The sequence below is a fragment of the Erythrolamprus reginae genome, chromosome 8 (assembly GCF_031021105.1).
Source record: "Erythrolamprus reginae isolate rEryReg1 chromosome 8, rEryReg1.hap1, whole genome shotgun sequence".
Classification (NCBI taxonomy): Eukaryota; Metazoa; Chordata; class Lepidosauria; order Squamata; family Dipsadidae; genus Erythrolamprus; species Erythrolamprus reginae.
Window position 1 is genome coordinate 23,554,718 of NC_091957.1, and position 22,058 is coordinate 23,576,775.

Sequence of the window (22,058 nt, forward strand, 5' to 3'; positions counted from 1 at the left end):
TAGAGGTACCACTGTACTAGTCAGAGAAAAACATTAGGACGGGAGAGAAGGCACGCTGGTGTACTTATGCATGCCCATAAACACATTGCCACTGCTTACAATATAGAATGATCATAATCCTCTCACAATTAAGTGTTGCACCTTGTGATTCTTGACAAATCTATATTTTATTTTTATGTACACTGAGAGCATCTGCACCAAAGACAAATTCCTTGTGTGTCCAATCACACTTGGCCAATAAAGAATGCTATTCTGTTCTGTTCTATTCCATTCCATTCTATTCAGTTGGAAGGGACCTTGGAGTCATCTAGTCATAATTTTAAATTTGGCAGACCACAAATATGAATTTTGTTTAAAAAAAGATAAATAAATAGTATTTAGTGTAATATTTAAAAATGCAAATAATTTTTCTGCGGACCACCAAAATTTTCTCACGGACCACCAGTTGGTGTCTACTATTCTAGTCCAACCCCCTGCTTAGGCAGGAAACCCTGCCCCACTTCAGACAAATGGCTTTCCAACATCTTCTTAAAAACTTCCAGTGATGGAGCATTCACAACTTCTGGAGGCAAGCTGTTCCACGGATTAATTGTTCTGTCATGAATTTTTTCCTTAGTTCTAAGTTGCTTCTCTAAGTTAGTTCTCTTTTCTTTCCTTCCACTTTTCTCGGCAATGCAGCTTTCTCCCGAAATTATTTTCTAGGAATCATTTTTGATGGGGGAGGGAATATTCATTTACTGAATAGTAAATACCGTAAGTAAGTGTATGTAAGCATTTATTCTTGAGTCATGCAAGAAAAGCGGGATTGGACTAGAAGACCTCCAAGGTCCAGTGGTGGGTTTCTACTGCTTCACACTGGTTCAGGCAAATTAGTAACGGCAGCAGAAGGAGGCTCTGCTCACCCACCCGGACATTATCAAAAATGCGCTGTGCATGTGAAAAAGTGTGCATTCCCATTCCCAAACTGGTAGCAAAGGCAAGTGAAACCCACTACTGCCAGGGTCCCTTCCAACTCTGTTATTCTGTGAAATCCCAATTTTAATGAGGTTAGTAGATAGCCCTACCTGGAAAGTCAGTTTAGCGTAGACCAGCCTTCAGAGTCTTCTAGAACAGGGGTAGGCAAAGTTGGCTTTTCTATGTCATGTGGACTTCAACTCCCAGAATTCCTGAGCTAGCATGATTGCCTCAGGAATTCTGGGAGTTGAAGTCCACAAGTCATAGAAGAGCCGACTTTGCCTACCCGTTCTAGAAAGTGTTAACACTAGAAACTCCACCAATCCCATACAAAGTGACATGATGAGAATGAAGCTTTCAATATCTGCAGGTTAATTTCACTGGTAAAATGATTGGACTGAATTATATGTATACGTGTGTGTGTTGTAAATATGTATAAATAGGAGGTGTGTGTACCCACACAACATATATACATGCCTACATATATATTGTGTGAATTTGTATGTCAGCAATAACCAGAGTTTATAAATTACACATAACATTACAATTAGCCTTCAATTCACTGAAATGGCATAAATTATCTCCCCATTGTTGAAGGACTGATCTATAATAATAATTATAATAATTATTATTATTAATCTAGAATTTATTTCAAGCTATTGGTTTCCATGAGTAATAGGTATGTAAAATTTGGATACCCATAACAGTAAATCTTTCTTAGAATACGTTTATCTTCCAAGTCAAAAACCCCACCTTTCAATGTGCTAATAGGCCAGCAGGGTGGAATGAGGTAGCCCTGTTTTGAGGTTGTTTTCCAATGAAATCCATAAAAATGCCAGAGATAAAAACTGGGGATGTGTGGGGGGGGGGAACCTGCAAGGGGGACAAAGGGCACATTTGGCATGTTAAGACTCAAAAAAGTCTCCCCCTGTTTTTGGTTGAACATGCCCTCAAATTCTTTATGGGAAGCTCACCAGGAGGGAAGCTTGCCTAGGTGCTCCTTTTTCCTCTCCTTCCTGTTCAATCCCAATCCCAATCCCGTCAGTCCCAGAAGTGAACATTCGACGCTTTCCAAGTTTGTGTTTTAGCACTTAAAAACAACATCAAAGCCCGAAGACTCAGAAATTGACAACCTGTGTCAGCTTCCGAAGACCTTAAGATGAAAGCCCTTAAAAAGAGCAAAAGCAAGCAGCGAGACAGGAACTGGAGGAGTGCATCTACGCTGCGATCTGAGAGCCATTGTGAACACGGCACACAGGGAGCAGCAGGCAGTAATGACAATTAATTATTGAAGAAGAGCTGAAGGCTTTCGTGCAGGCTGCGAGGAAAAAAGGGATTTGGAAACATCACTCTGGGATCCTTCGGTTGGAGGCTCATTAATTAGTATGCTGTGGGAAGGAAAGAGGAGTCTGCCGCTATTTCATGTTCATCTGAAGAGGGAGATTTGCAATTAAGGCATCTGTTTGCCTTTTATAACTGACCAAAAGAGGCCTTTTGAAGGTGTTACAGGCTTCAGACACTTTGTGAAAAAATGCCATATGGCTTGCCTTGTCCCTCTTTGGCTGATTATGTAATTGTTGCTCACCCTTAGAAAGCTCTCAGCAACAAAAACAGGCCTCAGACTGATGCAGAGTTGAAAGGTTCATATTTAAAACAAAGAAACAAGGGTTCAAAATCGAGGCAGGAATTCCAAAGCCAACAAGTTACTTCAATCCCTCCAAAGACCAGAAACACTTAAACTGCATCCTTCTGCACGGGTCCCTAGGTACAACTCTTAACATTAGAAAATGCATAAGATCCACCTCTCAGGTAATTAGTATTTGGCTTCAGATAAACCCACACAAAATGATTACTTGGGGGAAACTTTATGGCAAATTGTTATGAAGCTAGAAAATCAAATTGACGCGTCTTTGATTCTTTTTTTAAAAAGAAATCACATTAAAAGGTGTGGCATTGTAACAGTTTAAGGTAAAAGATTGAAATAATCTCACCATGTCAAACTACCAGCATGTTATTTTATATGTTTCTACATGACTAAATATCACACATGAATATTGAAAAAAATATGAGAAAACCAATAAACCTCTCAAGAGTTAGGAATTTCACAGATGTGGGCTGAATTTTCAGAGAATGACCAGGTTATAGCAAAGAAGCATTTAATGAAGGAAAGCAAGGAAAACGGAATAGTAGATAAAAGGACAGAAAGTTCATAATATGCAATTCCTTTTAACCAGTTTTTAGACATGGAAATAGCCTGGATATTCAGAAATCCAGAACGGGGATTTCCTATTTTTTCTAGACTGTCACACTAGCACACAACTCCTTCAATAGTAACATTTCCAATTAAACAAATATTTTAACCATTTCCAGACATTACATAATTTAGATTGCTTACGGAGGGAGAGGATTTTAAAAACAATTAGAGTGCCTAGTGCCTACTTTAAATCTCCTTAGGCTGTATTTATAACCACTTTAAGCAAAAAATTCAAATATGGAGCTAAAACTGAAATAAACTCTTCTATTATCTTCCCACAAAATACACACAAATTTGAATATCTTGTTTGAAAGCCTGGTGTTCCTAAAGGATGGGAGAAAGGGAGAAATATCAACAGACCATGAAAATAAAAGGCATTTCTCAGTGATGTTTTATTGAAGTGAGATGAACCATGTGCAAAAAAGAAGGGGGAGAACATGCAGATAGCCAAGCATAACAATATAGGAGCTGGTGTGACACTCAGGCACAACCACACAAAGCAAAGCTTGCCTTCTGCAGCAATCAGATAAACTCTACATGCTATGAACAGTTGGTCCGGCCAGGGATAGGCAAAGTTGGTTCTTCTATGACATGTTGATTTCAACTCCCAGAATTCCTGAGCTAGCATGATTGTCTCAGGAATTCTGGGAGTTGAAGTCCACAAGTCATAGAAGAGCCAACTTTGCCTACCCCTGGGCTGGGCCATTATTCAGCCATCACAACAGTATAGAAAGTGATGGGTTGAATGTTTCTCTGGCACTCTAGGAGCCTACCTTTCTTCTTTTTAACACATCATGTTAAAGCTTGGTTCAATTGCCTTGTTGACTAAGCCTCAGGTGACAGGGCTTATACAACCTGCTAATCAAAACACTGCCAAGCATAGCATGACTTGGTGCAATATGGGAACTGGGTTTCCCTTTCAGGAGGGGGTGTTTTGGAGCACAGACACCTTCCTCCAAAATAATTAGTTTGTAAAGCAAGCAAATATAATCACCTGCCCCCCTTTGTTCCCTATTTTAATTAGAAGATTTTTCTCAACTGGCTACTCAACAGGTTTAGTTGGAATGGGCTAGAAATAGTGGATAAGATGTAGTAATAGCCACACCTTTGTTTCTGAGTGGACTACTTGGAGCAGAAGACATTACTCAGTTGATGATATTGACTCATTTTCCAAGGTTCAAGGCAAACAGCATTGAACATGCAGCACATTCATAACGTTGTGTGATTCAAGCTAAAATCCTTGTAGCGAAACAACAGTTTGAGAGGTCTAATAGAGGCAGGGCACAGAAATCTCCGTTCAGGAAAAAAGCACAGCCCACTTGTATGGGGAAAGCCTCCCCCCACAGCCCCTTACTTCTATTTAACACACCATTTCATGCTGTCCTTAGAATGTATAGGAAGAACAATGGCTTATAGTTGTAACACTACGAGCTACACAAAGGGAAACCAGAGGCCCCTGCGTCTTTCGGCTGCTTCCCACTGTGCTCGCTGTCATTCCGATGCACAAACTGGCCCAGAAAATTCCTCACAGGGGTGCTATTGTTTGCCCGTCTCGTCTTTGCTGTACAGCTGTACCCAGTGACATCAGACAGGTTAGAAGAATAGGCAGTCGGCTTGTAGGCAATCTAGGATTTTAAGAGAGGCACAATTTCCACCAAGGGCTGCTGCCTGCGTTCCACAGCCCCTACTCCCTATTTTTTTAAAAAATGAATAAATAAAACCAATTTTTCCGAAAGCAGTTTGACATACGCTGCTGTTGAGATTGAAAGACCGCTAAAGAGAGAAGCTTTGTCTCATTGCGTGCAACAACTTTACTGGTCAGAGTGCATCTGACGGACACAGAAGATGAGGGAGCCAACCTCTCAAATCTGCACAAAAGCCGACAACAGCAGCAAATTTGGACGTAATATTTTTGGGTTGTTTTTTTTTTTTAAGAAAGTGCCTCTGCGTTTCAGCTGCAAGATGCGCGTTGCTGACTTTGAAAAGGCCTGTTTGTTTTAGATTAATTCACTGTTAGAATAACAAATATTACAAAAGGTTTGTAAGAAACACACAAATACAACGTGATCTTTTTTAAAAAAAGAGTCCAATGCATCTAGTCTCAAAAAAAAGAAAAAAAAGAAGAAGTCTTCATTGCTTTGATTTTTCTACCTCAAAGTTTGCCAGGGCGAAGATTTTATCCCCAGTTCCTGTCGTCAAAGGAAAACAAGCAAACAAAACTTTTTTAGTGTCACTCCTTTAACAGCAGTCTGATACAGGATGTAAGAAAGTTCCTTTCTGTTCTATTTTGACCATAAAATACACCTTCTAAACACCAATTAAGTTTTGAACCAGTTTCCCCTGGCTGAATAATTTTCCTGAAGTCTGCACTACTATTAATCTTCTCATCGTTCCCATCACCCATCTCCTCCTACAAATGACTGTATGACTGTAACTTTGTTGCTTGTATCCTTATAATTTATATCGACTGGTTCCTAATATGACTGGACTGCTTATTTGTACCCAGACTATCATTAAGTGTTGTTGTACCTTATGATTCCTGATGAACTTATCTTTTCTTTTATGTATACTGAGAACATATGCACCAAGACAAATTTCTTGTGTGTCCAATCATACTTGGCCAATAAAATTCTATTCCATTCCATTCCATTCTATTCTTTGCTGTTAATTGTCATTTGGAATGAAAAACCAGTGTTTTCTATCCCACTCCTGAGCTCTGAAAGAGTGGTGAGTGAAAAATGAGCTAAGTATATATATACTGTATATATATATATTACCAAGATCAGTTGAGACCTTCTCAAACTGGCTGAGGACAGTTCCTGCATTCGTTGAAAGAAAAATTTCATCGCTGGGGGTCAACTGAAAACAAGGGGAAAGAGAATACAGTTGACTGTGTAACATTTATATGGGATCATCTGTGATTTCATGGATTCAGCAGATAGAGAAAAGAATGCTTTAAGTTGCTAATGATGCCATCAAATGCTTTAAGGTGGGGTGTCCAACCTTGGCAACTTGAGACCTATGGACCATGCTGGCTGGTGAATTCTGGGAGTTGAAGTCCACAAGTCTTAAATGTTGCCGAGATTGGACACCTCTGATTTAAATGATATGAAAAGAGAAACTTCAACTCTATGACTTCATGCAGGAAACAAGGAAGAACAGGAAACTGTCCTATTAAAAAAAGTAATATAATTGGATTTTGTACTATGTAATACATAGGAATATACAGGGGTACCTCTATTTAAGAACTTAATTCGTTCTGTGACCAGGTTCTTAAGTAGAAAAGTTTGTAAGTAAAAGCAATTTTCCCATAGGAATCAATGTAAAAGCAAATAATGCGTGCAAACCCATTAGGAAAGAAAGAAAAGCTTGGAATTTGGGTGGGAGGAGGAGGAAGAAGAGGAGAGGACAGTCACTGCCCAGAGCGAAGGGAGCGTTTTTTTCTCTGGGCGCCGGCAGATGTTTATTCCCTCTCCAAGCACCCAGAGAAAGGAAAATGCTTTGCTCGTTCTGCACTGCCAAAGCCTCCTTAAGCACCACTGAAAGGTTCCTCTGGCAGCCCAGAAAAGCCCAAGATGGCCAGGATTAAAGAGGGAATGGTAGGAAACTGGCAGGGCCTTTGTGCCGCTCTCAAATTTCCTGGAAAATTTTTCCGGGCTTGGGTTCTTAAGTAGAAAATGGTTCTTAAGAAGAGGCAAAAAAAATCTTGAACACCCGGTTCTTATCTAGAAAAGTTCTTAAGTAGAGGTACCACTGTAATTAAATTAATCTTACTATCTAGGGCACAACTTCCCTTTCTATGTAAAGTTAACGATAAGGTGTCATAAAGCAGATGGGCCAAGTCTAATCAACTGATCAAAGCTACATTAAAATCATCTTAACTCTGCTCTGTTCAATTAAAATACTGAGATCAGATGGAGCAAGAAAAGTCCTGTTTTAATTGAGTCCACCCAAATCAAGCCATATATGGAATTCCAGGTGAGAGTGTCAGGTTGAAGAAGGCTGGTCAGAGAGATAATGTACGAGGCAGTTCCACCCTGAAGTACCTTTTCTCCCAGCTTCCGGAGAGCCGTGAGGATTTCCACTTTCTGCTGAGTGTAGAGGTCTCGTCCCAGTTTCCCCACTATCAGATCTCTGTCCATCTAAGCAGGAAAGGAGAAGTTGTATTAGCCTCCAATTACATATGTGATGTTTGAGGATAAAGTTGGCCTGCACCTGTGATTGGGAATCAGTTATAAACTAGAGCATGGATAGGCAAAGTTGGCTCCTCTACGACTTGTGGACCTCAACTCCCAGAATTCCTGAGCCAATCATGTTAGCTCAGGAATTCTGGGAGTTGAAGTCCACATGTCATAACAGCCAACTTCACCTACCCTTGCACTAGAGGGCTTTTCACTCTGCAGCAACAGGGCTCTCGGCTTCTAGAATGACATCATCTGTCTGAGCAAGAAGAGAAAAAGGTTGCCATTTCTTCTTCCCTTAGTGTGGACAGAAAAACCATTTGTGAATGTATTCAAGTCAACACAAATCAACACAAATCAGGCAACACTAGTGTAGGGTCCCTTGCCCAAGCAGGAGGTTGCACCAGAAGATCCCCCAAATCCCTTCCAACTCGGTAGTGGTTGTTGTTTTTTATTTTTATTTTATTCGCAAGAAACAGTAATACACAGCAAATGAGATTGATATGCTAGATTTTGTATCACAATATCACAAGTCAAAGACTTCCCAAACGTCTAGGACTGTGTGATGTATTTTCATAGGATGGGTGCAGATCCAAGTACGGTGGTCCTTTGCAACTGATTTTGTTAATGTTTATTGTTTTCAAATGTTGGCACAGCAGCCAGTTTGCCGATTACTACTGGGACCACCTATGCTGGTTTATGCCAGAGTTGTCATAGTTCAATTTTAAGATCATGATATTGGCTAAATTTTTCTTGTTGTTGTTCATCAATTCGATTGTCACCTGGTATGACGACATCAATGATCTACACTTTTTTCTTTTCCACAATTGTGAGGTCCGGTGTATTGTGTTTCAAAACCTTGTCAGTTATAATTATTATTAATTATAATTATTATTCTCCACACCAGGGGTCTCCAACCTTGGCAACTTTAACAATTGTGGACTTCAACTCCCAGAAAGCATAGCAAACCTGGATGAGGAATTCTGGGAGTTGAAGTCTACAAGTTTTAAAGTTGCCAAGGTTGATGATCCCTGCTCTAGACCAGTGTAAGATTTAAGCAACTTGTAATATCATACAAAAAAAAAATCCCTTTCAATAATTTTTAACCATGCAGGTTCCCAGACCAGATCAATCTATTAGAAAAATAAGATTACAAAAAGGGATGGGGAAATCAAATGGGACGTGTCAGCGGGGACCCTCATTCTCAAAATGAAATCATTTTGCATTGGCATCAGTTTTGTCCCAAAAATATTTTGTTTTTCAAAAGGAAAGTGGTAACACTCTTAATGTCTTTGACTTATTAAAGAACAGCATTTGTTTGTTTGGAAAAAAAGGAAATATCCTCACCTCAGCCAATCTAGTCCTCAACTGCCCAGGCTGTTTTTTGGCAAACATCCTGATGACTTCCGGAGTTTTAAAAGCCTGGCTGATGGCTGCTTGTATAGCCTAAAAGATAAAATGTAAATAATTTGTAGCAAATGTCAATATACAAGGTTATTTCTTGTTACACAGATATAAATATTATCATGAGTTATTTCTATGGCTACCAAGGGGCACTTAACCTCTAAGAAATTCCTTTGCTATCAGCAAATTGGATGCTTCCTGTTCATTAGATTTAAAAAGCAGCCAACTTTTGCCATTTTTAATATCTGAGATATTAATTTATAAAACCAGAGCTCCATATACTTCTGCAGTTAAGAGCAACAGTTGGCCTACTGCAAGTTAACGTGCCTTCTTCAATCATTATTATTTTATACCTAATATTAATGCTCATATTAGTTCTTTAGTCTTGCTGTACTGGACGTGTCTAACTACATTACAGGTAGTGCACAACTTATGACCACAATTAAACCCATAAGTCACATTTTTCAGTGCTGTTGTAACTTTGGTCACTAAATGTGTCACTGTGGTAAGTCCAGACATCAGTACTACTGACTCTCATTTGTGCAGTCCATCCCCTGCAAGATGGAGAAACAAGTTGCAATTTCCAGGACTCCACAAAGTCAGGTGACTTTCTGCAGGTGAGAGTCTAAGTTTGCAGGGAATCCCTCCATTGCTTTGAACAAGCATTGTTCAAAGCAATGTCACCCATTTGCAGGAGATATCCGACACATAGTCACCCTAATCAAGCCAAATACTCACCAGCTGCATCCCACCAAGCTCATCTACCAGGGTCATATTGCCAGAGATAATTTTTTTCAAGGAATCGTTGAACTCGCTCAGCTGCTCAAGTGTTTCCTTCTTGGTTTCTTCATACTCGCTGACATCCAGTTCATCTCTGAAAGGGAGCCAATCACAGTATGATTTTAGCTGCAGTTGGCAGCCTACAGGTAGTTCTCAACTTATGACCAAAATTGAGCCTAAAATTTCCATTGTTAAGTGAGACATTTGTTTAATGAATCCCCCCCCCCCCCCCCATTTTACCATCTTTCTGGCAACATTTGTTATGAAAATCACTGCAGATGTTCAGTTAGTAACATGGTCATTAAGGGAATCTGGCTTCCCCACTAACTTTGCTTGTCACAACTTGTCACTTACTTTCCTTGTCCTAAGTGTGAAAAACAGTCGTAAGTCACATATTCCAGTGCAGTTGTAACTTTGAACGGTCACTGAATGAACCGTATTAGGGTAACTAACCTAACTACAGCAGGAATGAGGCAGCAGGGTTACACACGGCAGCAAATGGCGTACCAGAGAATATTTAGCTATGCTTATTGCAAACAGCATTTTCAAGCTGGGACACACAAAACTGTGGTATATTCTTAAAGTAAAAAATCATTTAAAAGAATCCCTTCACTGAATTCATCACTGAAGTCCCTTCCCCTTCTTCTGGCTCTGAGCTTGATGAAAACAATTGCAGTCAATAAATATTTGGTGTGACCAAGTGAGCAATTTTTGCAAAATGACTTTTTCCATGTTCCCCTGGGTTTTATGCAGGAGGCATCTGGTTGCACATGATGCTTTGAGGGCCTAACCCATGATGCTTGACAGAATCAAGGGAGCTGAGTCATTTTGCTGAGTAGAAGAATCAATACCTCCCCCTCCTGCACGTCAACTTCAGAGCTGGTTAAACTCTGAAGTTTCCCCCAATCCCTCTCATGTTTAACCCAAGGATCCGTCACAGATTAGTCATATCCCCCCCCCACCTTACCTGCATTCCTCCAGATCCTGCAGCTGTTGCATCAACCTATCCAGCTGCTCTTCCAAGTTCTGCTTCAACTTACTGGTCTCACTGGTTCCCCTCGAAGCCATTTTTTTGGTGTGACGTACTACACGGACATCTGTCAAGAGACAAAAACATGACCGGCTAAATGACAGAAGGCGGTCCTGCCATAGGATGAATAGTTTAGAAACCAACTCTCAATTTGAAAAAAAAAACCACAGAGAAAGGGGAGGGGGGCCTGCAATTTGACACTTTGCATAAGTGCACCAGAGTGCCTTCTGTCCCCTGTCCTAATGTTTCTCTTTTACTAGTATCATGCATATAAATATTATTCCGACTTAACTACAGTTCATAAATTCATATACCAAAATGTCCTATTAGCAACTACTTCACCTTTAACCGCAACAACACATGAGCACAAAATATATTTAAACTAAATGTCAACTGTTCCAAATTAGACTGCAAAAAATAGGACTTCAGCAATAGAGTAATTAACACCTGGAATGCACTACCTGACTCTGTGGTTTCTTCCCCAAACCCCAAAACCTTTAACCTTAGATTAGCTACAGTTGACCTCTCCCCCTTTCTAAGAGGTCTGTAAGAGGCGTGCATAAGCGCACCATTGTGCCTACCGTCCCTGTCCTATTGTCTTTTTATCATTACTTATCTAATGCTTTATTTGTAGAAATTACCATTCTATAATTGTTTGACAAATAAAGAAATATCTTTATATGCCACCAATATGTACTTGACAAAACAAACAAATAATAAATTGCATGTACTATTTAGTGTTCTAAGCTGTCCTGAGTCCCATTGGGAGGCATATAAGTCAAATTAATGAAATCAAACCTAAATTACATTTTATTTAGATCAGAATGGCGTTCCGGCTGCTCCACAGTAAAATCTCCCGCTCTCCTCTCCCTGCAAGGTATGTTATTGTCAGGTTTGAGAGACGCAATCCAGTTGCTATTTTTTTTAAATGTTAGCAATGGGGTTTACAATCTTAGCATTATGGGGAGGGGAGGCCCCACCCAGGGCTTCCAGTTGCTGATTCCGCTCAGGTTCAGCGCTTTCAAAGCCCCCCCCTCGCAATCCCACCCACCCCTTTTCCTATGCCATGCCCCCCCCCCGCCATGAAGCCCCCTCCCTCCCGCATTGCCACGACCTGATCTCGCCCCGCGGGCCTCCCCCCCCCCCCCCCTTACCCACGCACACTCCTTCCTCTAACCTCCCCGGGTGGATGAGAAGACGAACCCCGCCCACTCTCTCAATCACATCTCCCCCTTGGGCGGAGGGGAGGGGGAAATTCTAGCCGGGAGGACCGTCCCCGTCTCACTTCCGGTTTGGAAGCCATGGGGGAACCTTTCCGGGCGTCGGACCCAGCGCCACTTCCTAGCCGTGGAGCCAATCAGAACGCTGCTTTCCGCTCGAGCCGCTTCACTTGCCTCTGGCTGTTGGAACCGAGTACTTTCAGTTCCAGGGCTGAAACCGTTTGTCAATTCGCGCTTTTATCTCCGTCGACTGGTAAGGCGGCTCTCGGGAGCCCTCCCGATTTTGGAGGGGTGGGCGGGTGCGGGAGGGGTGGGGGATCCTTGCCACGGCAAAACCACGATAGCTTATTCCGCAGCGGTTCAGAAAATAGTAAAAGAAATGCAGGTAGTCCTCGACTTACGACGGTTCGTTTAGTGACTGTTCAAAGTTGTAAAGGCACGGAAAAAAGGAACTTGGAACCGGTATTTTCCTGCACTTATGACCGCTGCAGCATCCCCACGGCCATGCGATCAAAATATCAGATGCTTAGCAACTGACTCACATTTATGACAGGTCGCGGCGTCCCCCACTGGGACCCCGGGATCAGCTTTTGGGACCTCCTGACAAACAAAGTCAATGGGGAATACACATTCCCCATTTAACAACCGTGTTATTCACGGAACAAATGTCACTTTCGCTGGCACCAAAAGAATGGAATAGAATAGAACTCTTTATTGGGCAAGTGTGATTGGACACACAAGAATTTGTCTTTGGTGCATGTGCTAAACGTTGTAAAATAGGGCAAGCTCACTGTTTGTTACATAGGTTTTGAACTCAATTGTGATCGTAACTCGAGGACTATCTGTATAAACGTCCGATGTTCAGTAGTTAAGACTAGTAAAGTCCAGTATCAGATTGACTCTTCTGGTGCCCTTGCAAGGCAACGATGCTGTTGGCGTTACCATCTTCTGGAAGTGTTCTTTGTATCTGCAGTTCTGTTTTCTGTGGTCTCTGAGAGCTAAGGGGGTCCGATCCTGCCGATATTTTCTATGTCAGCCAGGATCTATTAGACACCGTTATTTAGAAGGGTGTGACTCTAAGATTGTTTTGTAGTACTGTACTCAGATTTCACTATGCTAACGAAATGGAGCACCAGGCATTTATTTATTTATTTATTTATTTATTTATTATTTATTAGATTTGTATGCTGCCCCTCTCCGTAGACTCGGGGCGGCTAACAACAATAATAAAACAATATGAACAAATATAATATTTAAGTTAATTTAAAAAAACCCAACCCTTATTTAAGAAACCAATCATGCACACAGACATACCATGCATAAATTTTATAAGCCTAGGGATAGGAAATATCTCAATTCCCCCATGCCTGATGACAGAGGTGGGTTTTAAGGAGCTTACGAAAGGCAAGGAGGGTGGGGGCAACTCTGATCTCTGGGGGGAGTTGGTTCCAGACGGTTGGGGCCGCCACAGAGAAGGCTTTTCCCCTGGGTCCCGCCAAACGGCATTGTTTAGTCGACGGGACCCGGAGAAGGCCAACTCTGTGGGGCCTAACTGGTCGCTGGGATTCGTGCGGCAGAAGGCGGTCCCAGAGATATTCTGGTCCGATGCCATGAAGGGTTTTATAGGTCATAACCAACACTTTGAATTGTGACCGGAAACCGAGTCTCCGAGTCTTCGGAGAGGGGCGGCATACAAATCCAAATAATAAATAAATAAATAAATAAACCGATCAGCAACCAATGTAGACTGTGGAGTGTTGGTGTAACATGGGCATACTTAGGGAAGCCCATGATTGCTCTCGCAGCTGCATTCTGCACAATCTGAAGTTTCCGAACACTTTTCAAAGGTAGCCCCATGTAGAGAGTGTTACAGTAGTTGAGCCTCGAGGTGATGAGGGCATGAGTGACTGTGAGCAGTGACTCCCGGTCCAAATAGGGCCGCAACTGGTGCACCAGGCGAACCTGGGCAAACGGCCCCCTCGCCACAGCTGAAAGATGTTTCTCTAATGTGAGCTGTGGATCGAAGAGGATGCCCAAGTTGCGGACCCTCTCCAAGGGGGTCAGTGATTCCCCCCCCCCCCCCCCCCCGGGTAATGGATGGACAGATGGGATTGTCCTTGGGAGGTAAAACCCACAGCCACTCCGTCTTATCAGAGTTGAGTTTGAGTCTGTTGACACCCATCCAGACCTCAACAGCCTCCAGGCACCGGCACATCACTTCCACTGCTTCACTGACTGGACAAGGGTGGAGATGTAAAGCATGGCATGGTTTCCCTTTCTCTATTACAAGAGCTGGGGCAACAATCTAATATTCATTTTTGAAGCTTTTCTAGATCTGGTCTTTTCTAGATAGGGCTGTTGATGGAGATGAGCAACTTGTAAAAACACTAAGAATTTCTTTTTGACTAACAATAGCAATAGCACTTAAACTTATCTACCCTTTTACAGCCTTCTCTAAACGGTTTACAGAGTCAGCATTTTGTCTCCAATAATCTGGGTCCTCATTTTACCCTCCCCCCTCAGAAGGATGGAAAGCTGAGTCAACCTTGAGCCTTAGTAAGATTCGAAATGCCAAATTTCAGGCAGCCAGCAGTCAGCAGAAGTAGACTGCAGTACTGCACTCTAGCCACTGTGCCACCGTGGCTCGTAATTGGGTAGGTTTGGCTATATTCTTGGAGCAGTTTAACACTGAACTTATCTGTTTTGAGGGTATTGGAGCATTGTTGTTTCATTGTTCAACAGAAGAAAAGGATATTTATTTAATATAAATACAGGAAATAGTATAAGGGCAGACTAGATCGGCAGGAGGTCTTTTTCTGCCGTCAATCTTCTATGTTTCTATATTTATTGATATAAGGGTCTTATATAACACGACAGGTCATCTGGCTTGTGCCTGTTTGTATAGTAATATAAATCAGTGGCACATTCAGTTCTGCAAAACCATGAACGTTTTTCCTGCTTTTTACACCTCTTAGCTGCAGCCTCAAAAGGCAATTCTTCCAAGCATACTGATTGTATATTGGGAAAAAAATACATTTTCTTCAATTCCATGCTTGAGAGACGATACACCTATTGCCCTAGAACAGTGGTTTCTCAACCTGGGGGTTGGGACCTCTTTGTGGGTCAAACAACTGTTTCACAGGAGTCGCCTAAGACCACAGGAAAAGACAAATTTAAGGATTTAAAATTACGAATTTAGTGATCTCTGAGGTCCAAAAGGTTGGTGACCCCTGATCTAAACCTAAACATTTTCTTTAAAATGTTGCTTTGGAATAGTTATTGTGCCCTCTCGCCTTGTAACTTTTGTTTAAATGAAACTGTTCTTGGAGTCACGAGAGGCTTCCATAATCCCACCCTTGGTGGCCTTCTGGGTCTTTCACTGTGCTAGGGATGTTCTTGTCTTCTCCTTGACAAAGAAAAGGAAACCAAGGTAGAATCCTGCCATAGCCGGAAGATTTGTTTCATGAGTCAGACGTGCCACAGGCAGCTGCATTCGGAGACTGGCTCATAACAGATGCCGGTCTTGGCTTTCTTGTTCAGCGTCAGTCCGGGAGAAATGACATTGGCAAGCCAGAATAATCCCAAGAAGGAAAAATAGGCTGCAAGAAAAAAAGTGTATTTTCTGTCCAAATGCAAAAATATAAATAAATCACAGGCACAGCATTACAGATAGTTCCTCGACTTATGACCACTGTTGAGCCCATTTATTTCCCTTGCTAAGCAAGACAGTTGTTAAGTGAGAGTTTGGGGTTCTTTTGCGCCATTTGACGACATTGTTTCCTCCAACCTGTCTTCCATTGAGGACCTGTATGCTGCAGGAGTCAAAATGAGGGCTGTTGAAATACTGACTGACCCGTCACGTCCTGGACATATACTCCTACCCTCAAAACATTGCTACAGAGCACTGCACATCAAGACAACTAGACACAGGAATAGTTTTTCCCCCAAAGCCATCACTGTGCTAAACAAATAATTCCCTCACCACTGTCAAACTATTTACTAGGTCTGCACTACTATTACTACTAGTTTTTTCTCATCATTCCTGTCACCCATCTCCTCCAACTTAGGACTGTATGACTGTAACCTGTTGCTTGTATCCTTATTTTAATATTTATTGGTTCCTTATTTGTACACTATGACAGTAATCAAGTGTTGTACCTCATGATTCTTGACAAATGTATATTTTCTTTTATGTACACTGAGAGCATCTGCACCAAAGACAAATTCCTTGTGTGTCCAATCACATAGAATTCTATTCTATTCTATTCTATTCTATTCTATCATTGCGTTTGTTAAACGAATCACCACAGTTGTTGAATTAGTAACCACAGTTTGTTAAGTGAACCTGACTTCCCCCTTGACTTTGCTTGTCGGAAGGCGATCACACAAACTCAGGACACTGCCACCTTTTTTGCGTAAAGAGAAACCGCAATACTTACTGGCTGATATTATGCTAGCCACTGACAGAAACATCGAGAGGTAATAGAGCTCAGGAGTGGTTCTGGCCTAGGAAAGATAATAATTATTATATTTAATGCCTTTATCATAAATATATAATTTATGATAAAGGAATTGAACGTATTTTCTAATATTTTTATTTTAAGTGCTCTATTTTCCAAATTATCCTCCGCGTGAGGAATTCTCTTAGGATTCAGAACGGGCGTCTTTTTAGGATCAGAAACCTTTCCTTGAAAATCAATCTAATGTAATTACTCCATGGTAAATGAACTTGTAGAAGTGTCCATGTTTCCCCCAAAATAAGACCGGGTCTTAGATTCATTTTTTGCTCCCAAAGAAGCATTAGGGCTTATTTTATGATGAGGTATTATGGTACTAAAATGCACCCATCTGGCTGACAATCTTAACTGGGGCTTATTTTGGGGGTAGAGCTTATATTACGAGCATCCTGAAAAGTCACGCTAGGGTTTATTTATTCCGGTTCGGTCTTATTTTCAGGGAAAACATGGTATATTAAACAGTCCAGGTTTGGTCTGACTCAGGTGCACCTAGTCTCTGATTTAACCACAGACCGTGGTTACGGTCTGAATGAAAGAACAAGGAAGGGAAGTGATGGAAAAGTATGTATTTATGAATGGATGGAAATTAAAAACAATTAAAATTTAAAACTATTTTTGAAGGAATATATGACAATTAGAATTTAAAGGGGAAAAGACCTAGATGACGAAAAAAGGAAGGGTGGCAGCACTAATAAAATTATTATTATTATTATTATTATTATTATTATTATTATTATTATTATTATTTATTAGATTTGTATGCCGCCACTCTCGGTAGACTAAATGATGTAACACAGAGGTGAATAGCTTAAGTATTATTATTATTATTATTATTATTATTTATTAGACTTGTATGCTGCCCCTCTTTGAAGATTCTATCTATCCTCTTATATAGATAAGTAGAGTAAAGTGATAATTCTAGGCAATGAATTTGCGTTTAGAATAAAATTAAATAGAAGTGAGCAAATTTTAATACATTCTAACAGTTACGGGCACATTATCTATATAAGAGGATAGATATATAATTTTAGCTTGTGCTCTTATAAATGAAAGTTCTGGAATAGATGTTAAATTTAAAAGGTTTTGAAATGGAAGAGAGGATGATATGTGAGGAAAACAGTTGTTTGATGTAAGAAGGCAATGTTATATATTAATATCTTTAGGCACGGATGCTGTGTTTCTTTTATATTATTTATGTTTTATTTCAAACTGTAAAAAAATTATAACACCACCACCCCACCCCACCCAAAAAAAAGAAAAGTATGTATATGCTGAGTGCGTAGGAAAAAAGAGTATAAATTATGAGATGGGTTGCAAATCAGGGTCTCTGACTTTAGGTAATCCTTTGCTGGATTTAGCTATGATAGTGGGCCTTGTTGCAAGGGGTTGTTGATGCAAGTTGCGTTCTCATTTGCTCATTAAAATAAACCTTGGAGTCACAACGCAAGATCTATTGTTGGTGGTTTGTCCGTGTTCCTCTTTCTGGTTAGCAAATATTTTTTATCACAAATAGCCATGAAAAAAATTGGCAACCAGCTCATATTTATGACGGTGGTGGTGTTGCGGGGTCATGTGTGATCCCAATTTTTGCGATGTCCTGACAAGCCAACTCTGTGGGGTTGCCAGGTTCACTTAACGACCGTGTTAATAACTTAGCGACTGCAGTGACTCCTATAACAAGCGCCCACAAGAAAAGCCGTAAAGTGGAGCAAAAAACCTCACATAGCCGCTGTCTTGCTTTGCAACGAGAGCTCAATTGTGGTCGTAAGTCAAAGGTTGCCCGTACAAGGGTTGCTTTCCTCCCCTCCCCGAACGGGATGAAATCCGATGGAGACATGAGTTACGTACACATTGTGGGGCCGAGGCGACGAGTAGAGTGACGTAAGCACCTTCGGCAAAAGAGGGAAATCCGAAAATCGAGATTGTGGCTCTCAGCTCCCATGGGACCTGCGGCGTCACGGCTAAGATCAAAGCCAGCCCTGAAAGAGTGTTAAAAAGGGGAGAATTGGAGATGGGCATGGAGGCAGAAGCAACAGGCAGAGTTTTGGGCAGAATCCTGAACGGCATCTATTTGCGGTCTCTTCACGTGAGGTGTACATTAAATTTATTAATTTAATTTAATTTAGTTTATTTTATTTTAATTTTTATTTTTATTTTTAGGTCACCCTTCTCCTTGCAGACTCAGGGTGCCTTACAACAACAAAACATAGTAAAAATTTAAAATACCCCAATACATGAATGGTAACAATAAAAAGTTAAACCCAATAAAACAACTCATAATCGTCACTCAAACATATTAATGGCTGGGGTGGAGGACCGTCGCATAACAACCACAGGCCTGCCGACATAGATGTGCTTCAAGCGCTTTTTGAAAGGCGAGGAGAGGGGGGGTACAAATCTCTGGGGGGAGTTGGTTCCAGAGGACTGGGGCCACAACAGCGAAGGCTCTCCCCTGCGGTCCCACCAGCCAGCTGACAGGAACCGGAGAAGGCCAACTCTGTGATTTGATCAGTCGCTGGGACATATGAGGCAGAAGACGGTCCCGTAAGTAATCTGGTCCTAAGTCATGTAGGGCTTTATAGGTAATACAGTGTTCCCTCAATTTCCACGGGGGATGCGTTCCGAGGCCGCCCGCGAAAGTCGAATTTCCACGTAGAGATGCGGAAGTAAATACACCATTTTTGGCTATGGACAGTATCACAAGCCTTCCCTTAACACTTTAAACCCCTAAATTACCATTTCCCATTCCCTTAACAACCATTTACTCACCATTATTACTGGTACTCACCATTGAATAAGACACTTAGTGATCCTGATATTTATAAACATAATTATTTATTAACAATAATTATTTTTTTTGCTATTTATTTGCAAAAATTATTAGTTTGGTGATGACGTATGACATCATCGGGCAGGAAAAACCGTGGTATAGGGAAAAAAACATGAAGTATTTTTTAATTAATATTTTTTGAAAAACCGTGGTATAGGTTATTCGCGAAGTTCGAACCCGCTAAAATCGAGGGAACACTGTAACCAATGCCTTGAATTGCATTTGGAGACCAATCGGAAGCCAGTGCATCTCGTGGAGTGTTGGACTGATATGTATCTGGATGCACCCATCACGGTTCGCCTGGCTGCATGCTGGACAAGTTTGAAGTCTCCAAACGTTCTTCAAGGGTAGCCCCAAATAGAGCACATTGCAGTAATCGAGCCTCGAGGTGATGAGGGCAGTGATGGGCATTTATGGGCCAGGTCAGGTACGCAAAACTGGTAGAAAATTTTTTGATTTTTTTTATTTTTTCTCCTCGGCTCTGTTTTTCCTTTCACAGTAAATGAGGTTGAATGTGTATAATTTTAGAAGAGCTGTGCGTGCGTGTTTGTGTGTGTGTACATACACATACAGTTTATGTAGTAGATAATGTATACTACTCAAAAAAATAAAGGGAACACTCAAAGAACACATCCTAGATCTGAATGAATGAAATATTCCATTTGCACAACAGCATGTGAAATTGACTGGCAATCGGTGTTGCTTCCTAAGTGGACAGTTTAATTTTGCAGAAGTTTGATTTACTTGGAGTGATATTCTGTTGTTTATTTTTTTTAGCAGGGCAGAGTTGTGTGTAATATACGGTATATGGCATATATACATAGAATTAAATAGTATATTTTGGATGTTCAGCAATAATAAATAGATGGGGAAATTGTATCTCTTTGAGGCGAGGACAGGCAAGGCACCCTAACCCAAAACCTTGACGTGAGTGACATCAAGTTGGCCACCTTTAAGCCAGTCACATGACCTTTAAGCCACTCCCCAGTCACATGATTTTTCAAGCCACTCCAGTGAAGGGCTGCAATTTTTTTTACTACCACTGTGAGTGTGGCTTATTTTGTGGGTGTGGCTTGCCAGCCATGTGACAAAGTGGGACCTTGTCACATGGCTGGCAAGCCACACCCACAAAATAAGCCACACCCACAGTGGTAGTAAAAAAAATTGCAGCCCTTCACTGGATGAGGGCATGACTGACTGAGAGGAGAGACTCCCTATCCCAGGGGTAGGCAAAGTTGGCTCTTCTATGACATTTGGACTTCAACTCCCAGAATTCCTGAGCTAGAATGTTTGGCTCAGGAATTCTGGGAGTTGAAGTCCACAAGTCATAGAAGAGCCAACTTTGCCTATCCAAATAGGGGTGCGACAGGCGCACCAGGCGATCCTGTGCGAACCCCCCCCTAGCCACAACTGAGAGGTGTGAGGTACACACGTCCTGTTGTGCAGCACAAATATTTAGATTTGTGGATATTACGGCTCGCGACAATGCCTAAGGGCAACGACATCGTGTTTCCAAGGCCGCAGCAGTTCTGAGGTGACGTGGGGGGATTATGCCTGCACCCTGATGTGGTGAGCTAAAGGCGCCATCTTTGAAGACGTCGTCGTCTCCTGATGCTCCGGAGAGCCGACAGAAGCGTTCACATACCCATAGTGAAGAACGTCAGGACGATGCTTCCCACCAGGTTGTAGAGAAGGGGCTGGTTGCAGTAGTGAGAAGATTTAGGTCTGAAAAACAAGATAGGGGGGTGGGGAGCGGGGAAAGGTGAATGAGTAACCACGTGTTCATAAATAGCAGTCTTTCGGGCATAAGTTGGAAGGCACAATTCTGATATTTTATACCAACATTTTGCACAACGGTTTATCTTTTCCCTGCTGGTGGGCCATGCTGAATTCTGCTGAATGGACAGTATATTATTATATGTACCTTTGAATAGATTTACCTTTACCTTCTCACTTTGCCTCATTTCTGCTGGTGCCAGGCACTTTGCCTTTCCCCCTCGGAAATCACTTTCTTTCTCTCCTTACTTAACATGTGCAATCTGCAAATTTTCAGACCTGTCTGAACTTAAATTTTAAACTTCCTTTTCCTCTCCTCTCCTCTCCCTTCTTTCCTCTTCCCCCCTCTGTTACATTCTTTCTTCCTTTCCATTCCTTTCCTTTCTTCTACCATCCTTCCTTCCTCCCCCCTCTATTTCATTCTTCCTTTCCTTTCTTCTACCATCCTTCCTTCCTCTTCCCTCTGTTTCATTCTTCCTCTCCCTTCCTTTCCCTTCCCTTCCTCCCCCTTCCAACATGTACCTAATTTCCTAATGCTAAATTAAAGAGTCACTGCTTTCAAGGCCTAGTGATATCAGTATAGTCTAAAATATCGGTCCGATCACAGCCTTCCCTTAAATTTCCAGCCCTTCAACTTTGGAATTTGAACCTCCAGGGGAAAACAGGAAGTCATCTGTTAAGTTTCTTCCAGAGACTTTAACCAAAATAAATCCCACTCCAACCCCTCCAACTCATGGGACAGGCTGCAAGTTCTCTCTTCTCAAGGGCTCCTCGGGATATTCCGGTCGACTGCCCCAGTGCTCTTGAAGGTACGCAAAGCGCATAAAGGCGACGTCAGATAAAAAGAACAAAATCCCACTTAATACCTTAGCAGGACGTAGAATTGGAGGAGAAGAATGGCAATCCCAAGGGCAAAAATCACAAGTTGCCTAGCGAAAGGAACAAGGAAATTTAAAAAAACAAACAAACAAGAGAGAGACTTATCAGTACCCATATTGTTTGGAAATGTATTATCATCATTCTGTGCATTTGATAATTAGTGGCAAGCAACGTCAAGTGGTGAATTTCATCCTTGTAATATCAGCAAGTGAAAACGTATCCAAAAGATTGGA

At 41.5% G+C, this 22,058-nt stretch overlaps 2 protein-coding genes across 7 annotated transcripts in view; one reads left to right on the plus strand and one right to left on the minus strand.

The window, feature by feature from the left end:
- The window catches only part of NMNAT1 (nicotinamide nucleotide adenylyltransferase 1), a 35,526-nt gene that overhangs the window by 2,310 nt on the left and 11,158 nt on the right, over positions 1-22,058 (plus strand). The window contains exon 1 of one of the 3 annotated variants that reach the window (XM_070759320.1): positions 11,820-12,076. The exons of 1 other annotated variant lie outside the window; for it this stretch is intronic. In XM_070759320.1, the coding sequence (XP_070615421.1) occupies positions 11,905-12,076 (172 nt within the window). In that variant the 5' untranslated portion in view covers positions 11,820-11,904. Of the gene's footprint in view, positions 1-11,819; positions 12,077-22,058 lie in introns of those variants that run through there. One more of the 3 variants, XM_070759317.1, reaches the window with a different exon arrangement.
- On the minus strand, positions 3,577-11,904 carry LZIC (leucine zipper and CTNNBIP1 domain containing). 4 transcript variants are annotated; one of them, XM_070759325.1, is made up of 8 exons: positions 11,781-11,886; positions 11,411-11,473; positions 10,541-10,670; positions 9,532-9,667; positions 8,737-8,835; positions 7,255-7,350; positions 5,986-6,067; positions 3,577-5,397 (listed from the first exon to the last, which is right to left on the minus strand). In XM_070759325.1, the coding sequence occupies exons 3-8, from the start codon at positions 10,639-10,641 to the stop codon at positions 5,339-5,341; spliced, it is 573 nt and encodes a 190-aa protein (XP_070615426.1). In that variant the 5' UTR covers positions 10,642-10,670; positions 11,411-11,473; positions 11,781-11,886; the 3' UTR covers positions 3,577-5,338. The 4 variants fall into 4 exon arrangements, with proteins under 4 accessions (XP_070615426.1, XP_070615425.1, XP_070615424.1 ...); XM_070759324.1 differs by lacking the exon at positions 11,781-11,886 and adding an exon at positions 11,758-11,776; XM_070759323.1 differs by lacking the exon at positions 11,411-11,473 and having other exon boundaries at positions 11,758-11,904.

Bases quoted from the DNA above. Each gene is read 5' to 3' on its own strand.
- LZIC (XM_070759323.1), bottom strand. From the start codon at position 10,641: ATGGCTTCGAGGGGAACCAGTGAGACCAGTAAGTTGAAGCAGAACTTG. The intron at 8,836-9,531 runs GTGAGTATTTGG...TTTATCTTTTAG, and splicing joins AGCTTGGTGGGATGCAGCTG to GCTATACAAGCAGCCATCAG. The intron at 5,398-5,985 runs GTAATATATATA...CTTTGACGACAG, and splicing joins GAAGGTCTCAACTGATCTTG to GAACTGGGGATAAAATCTTC.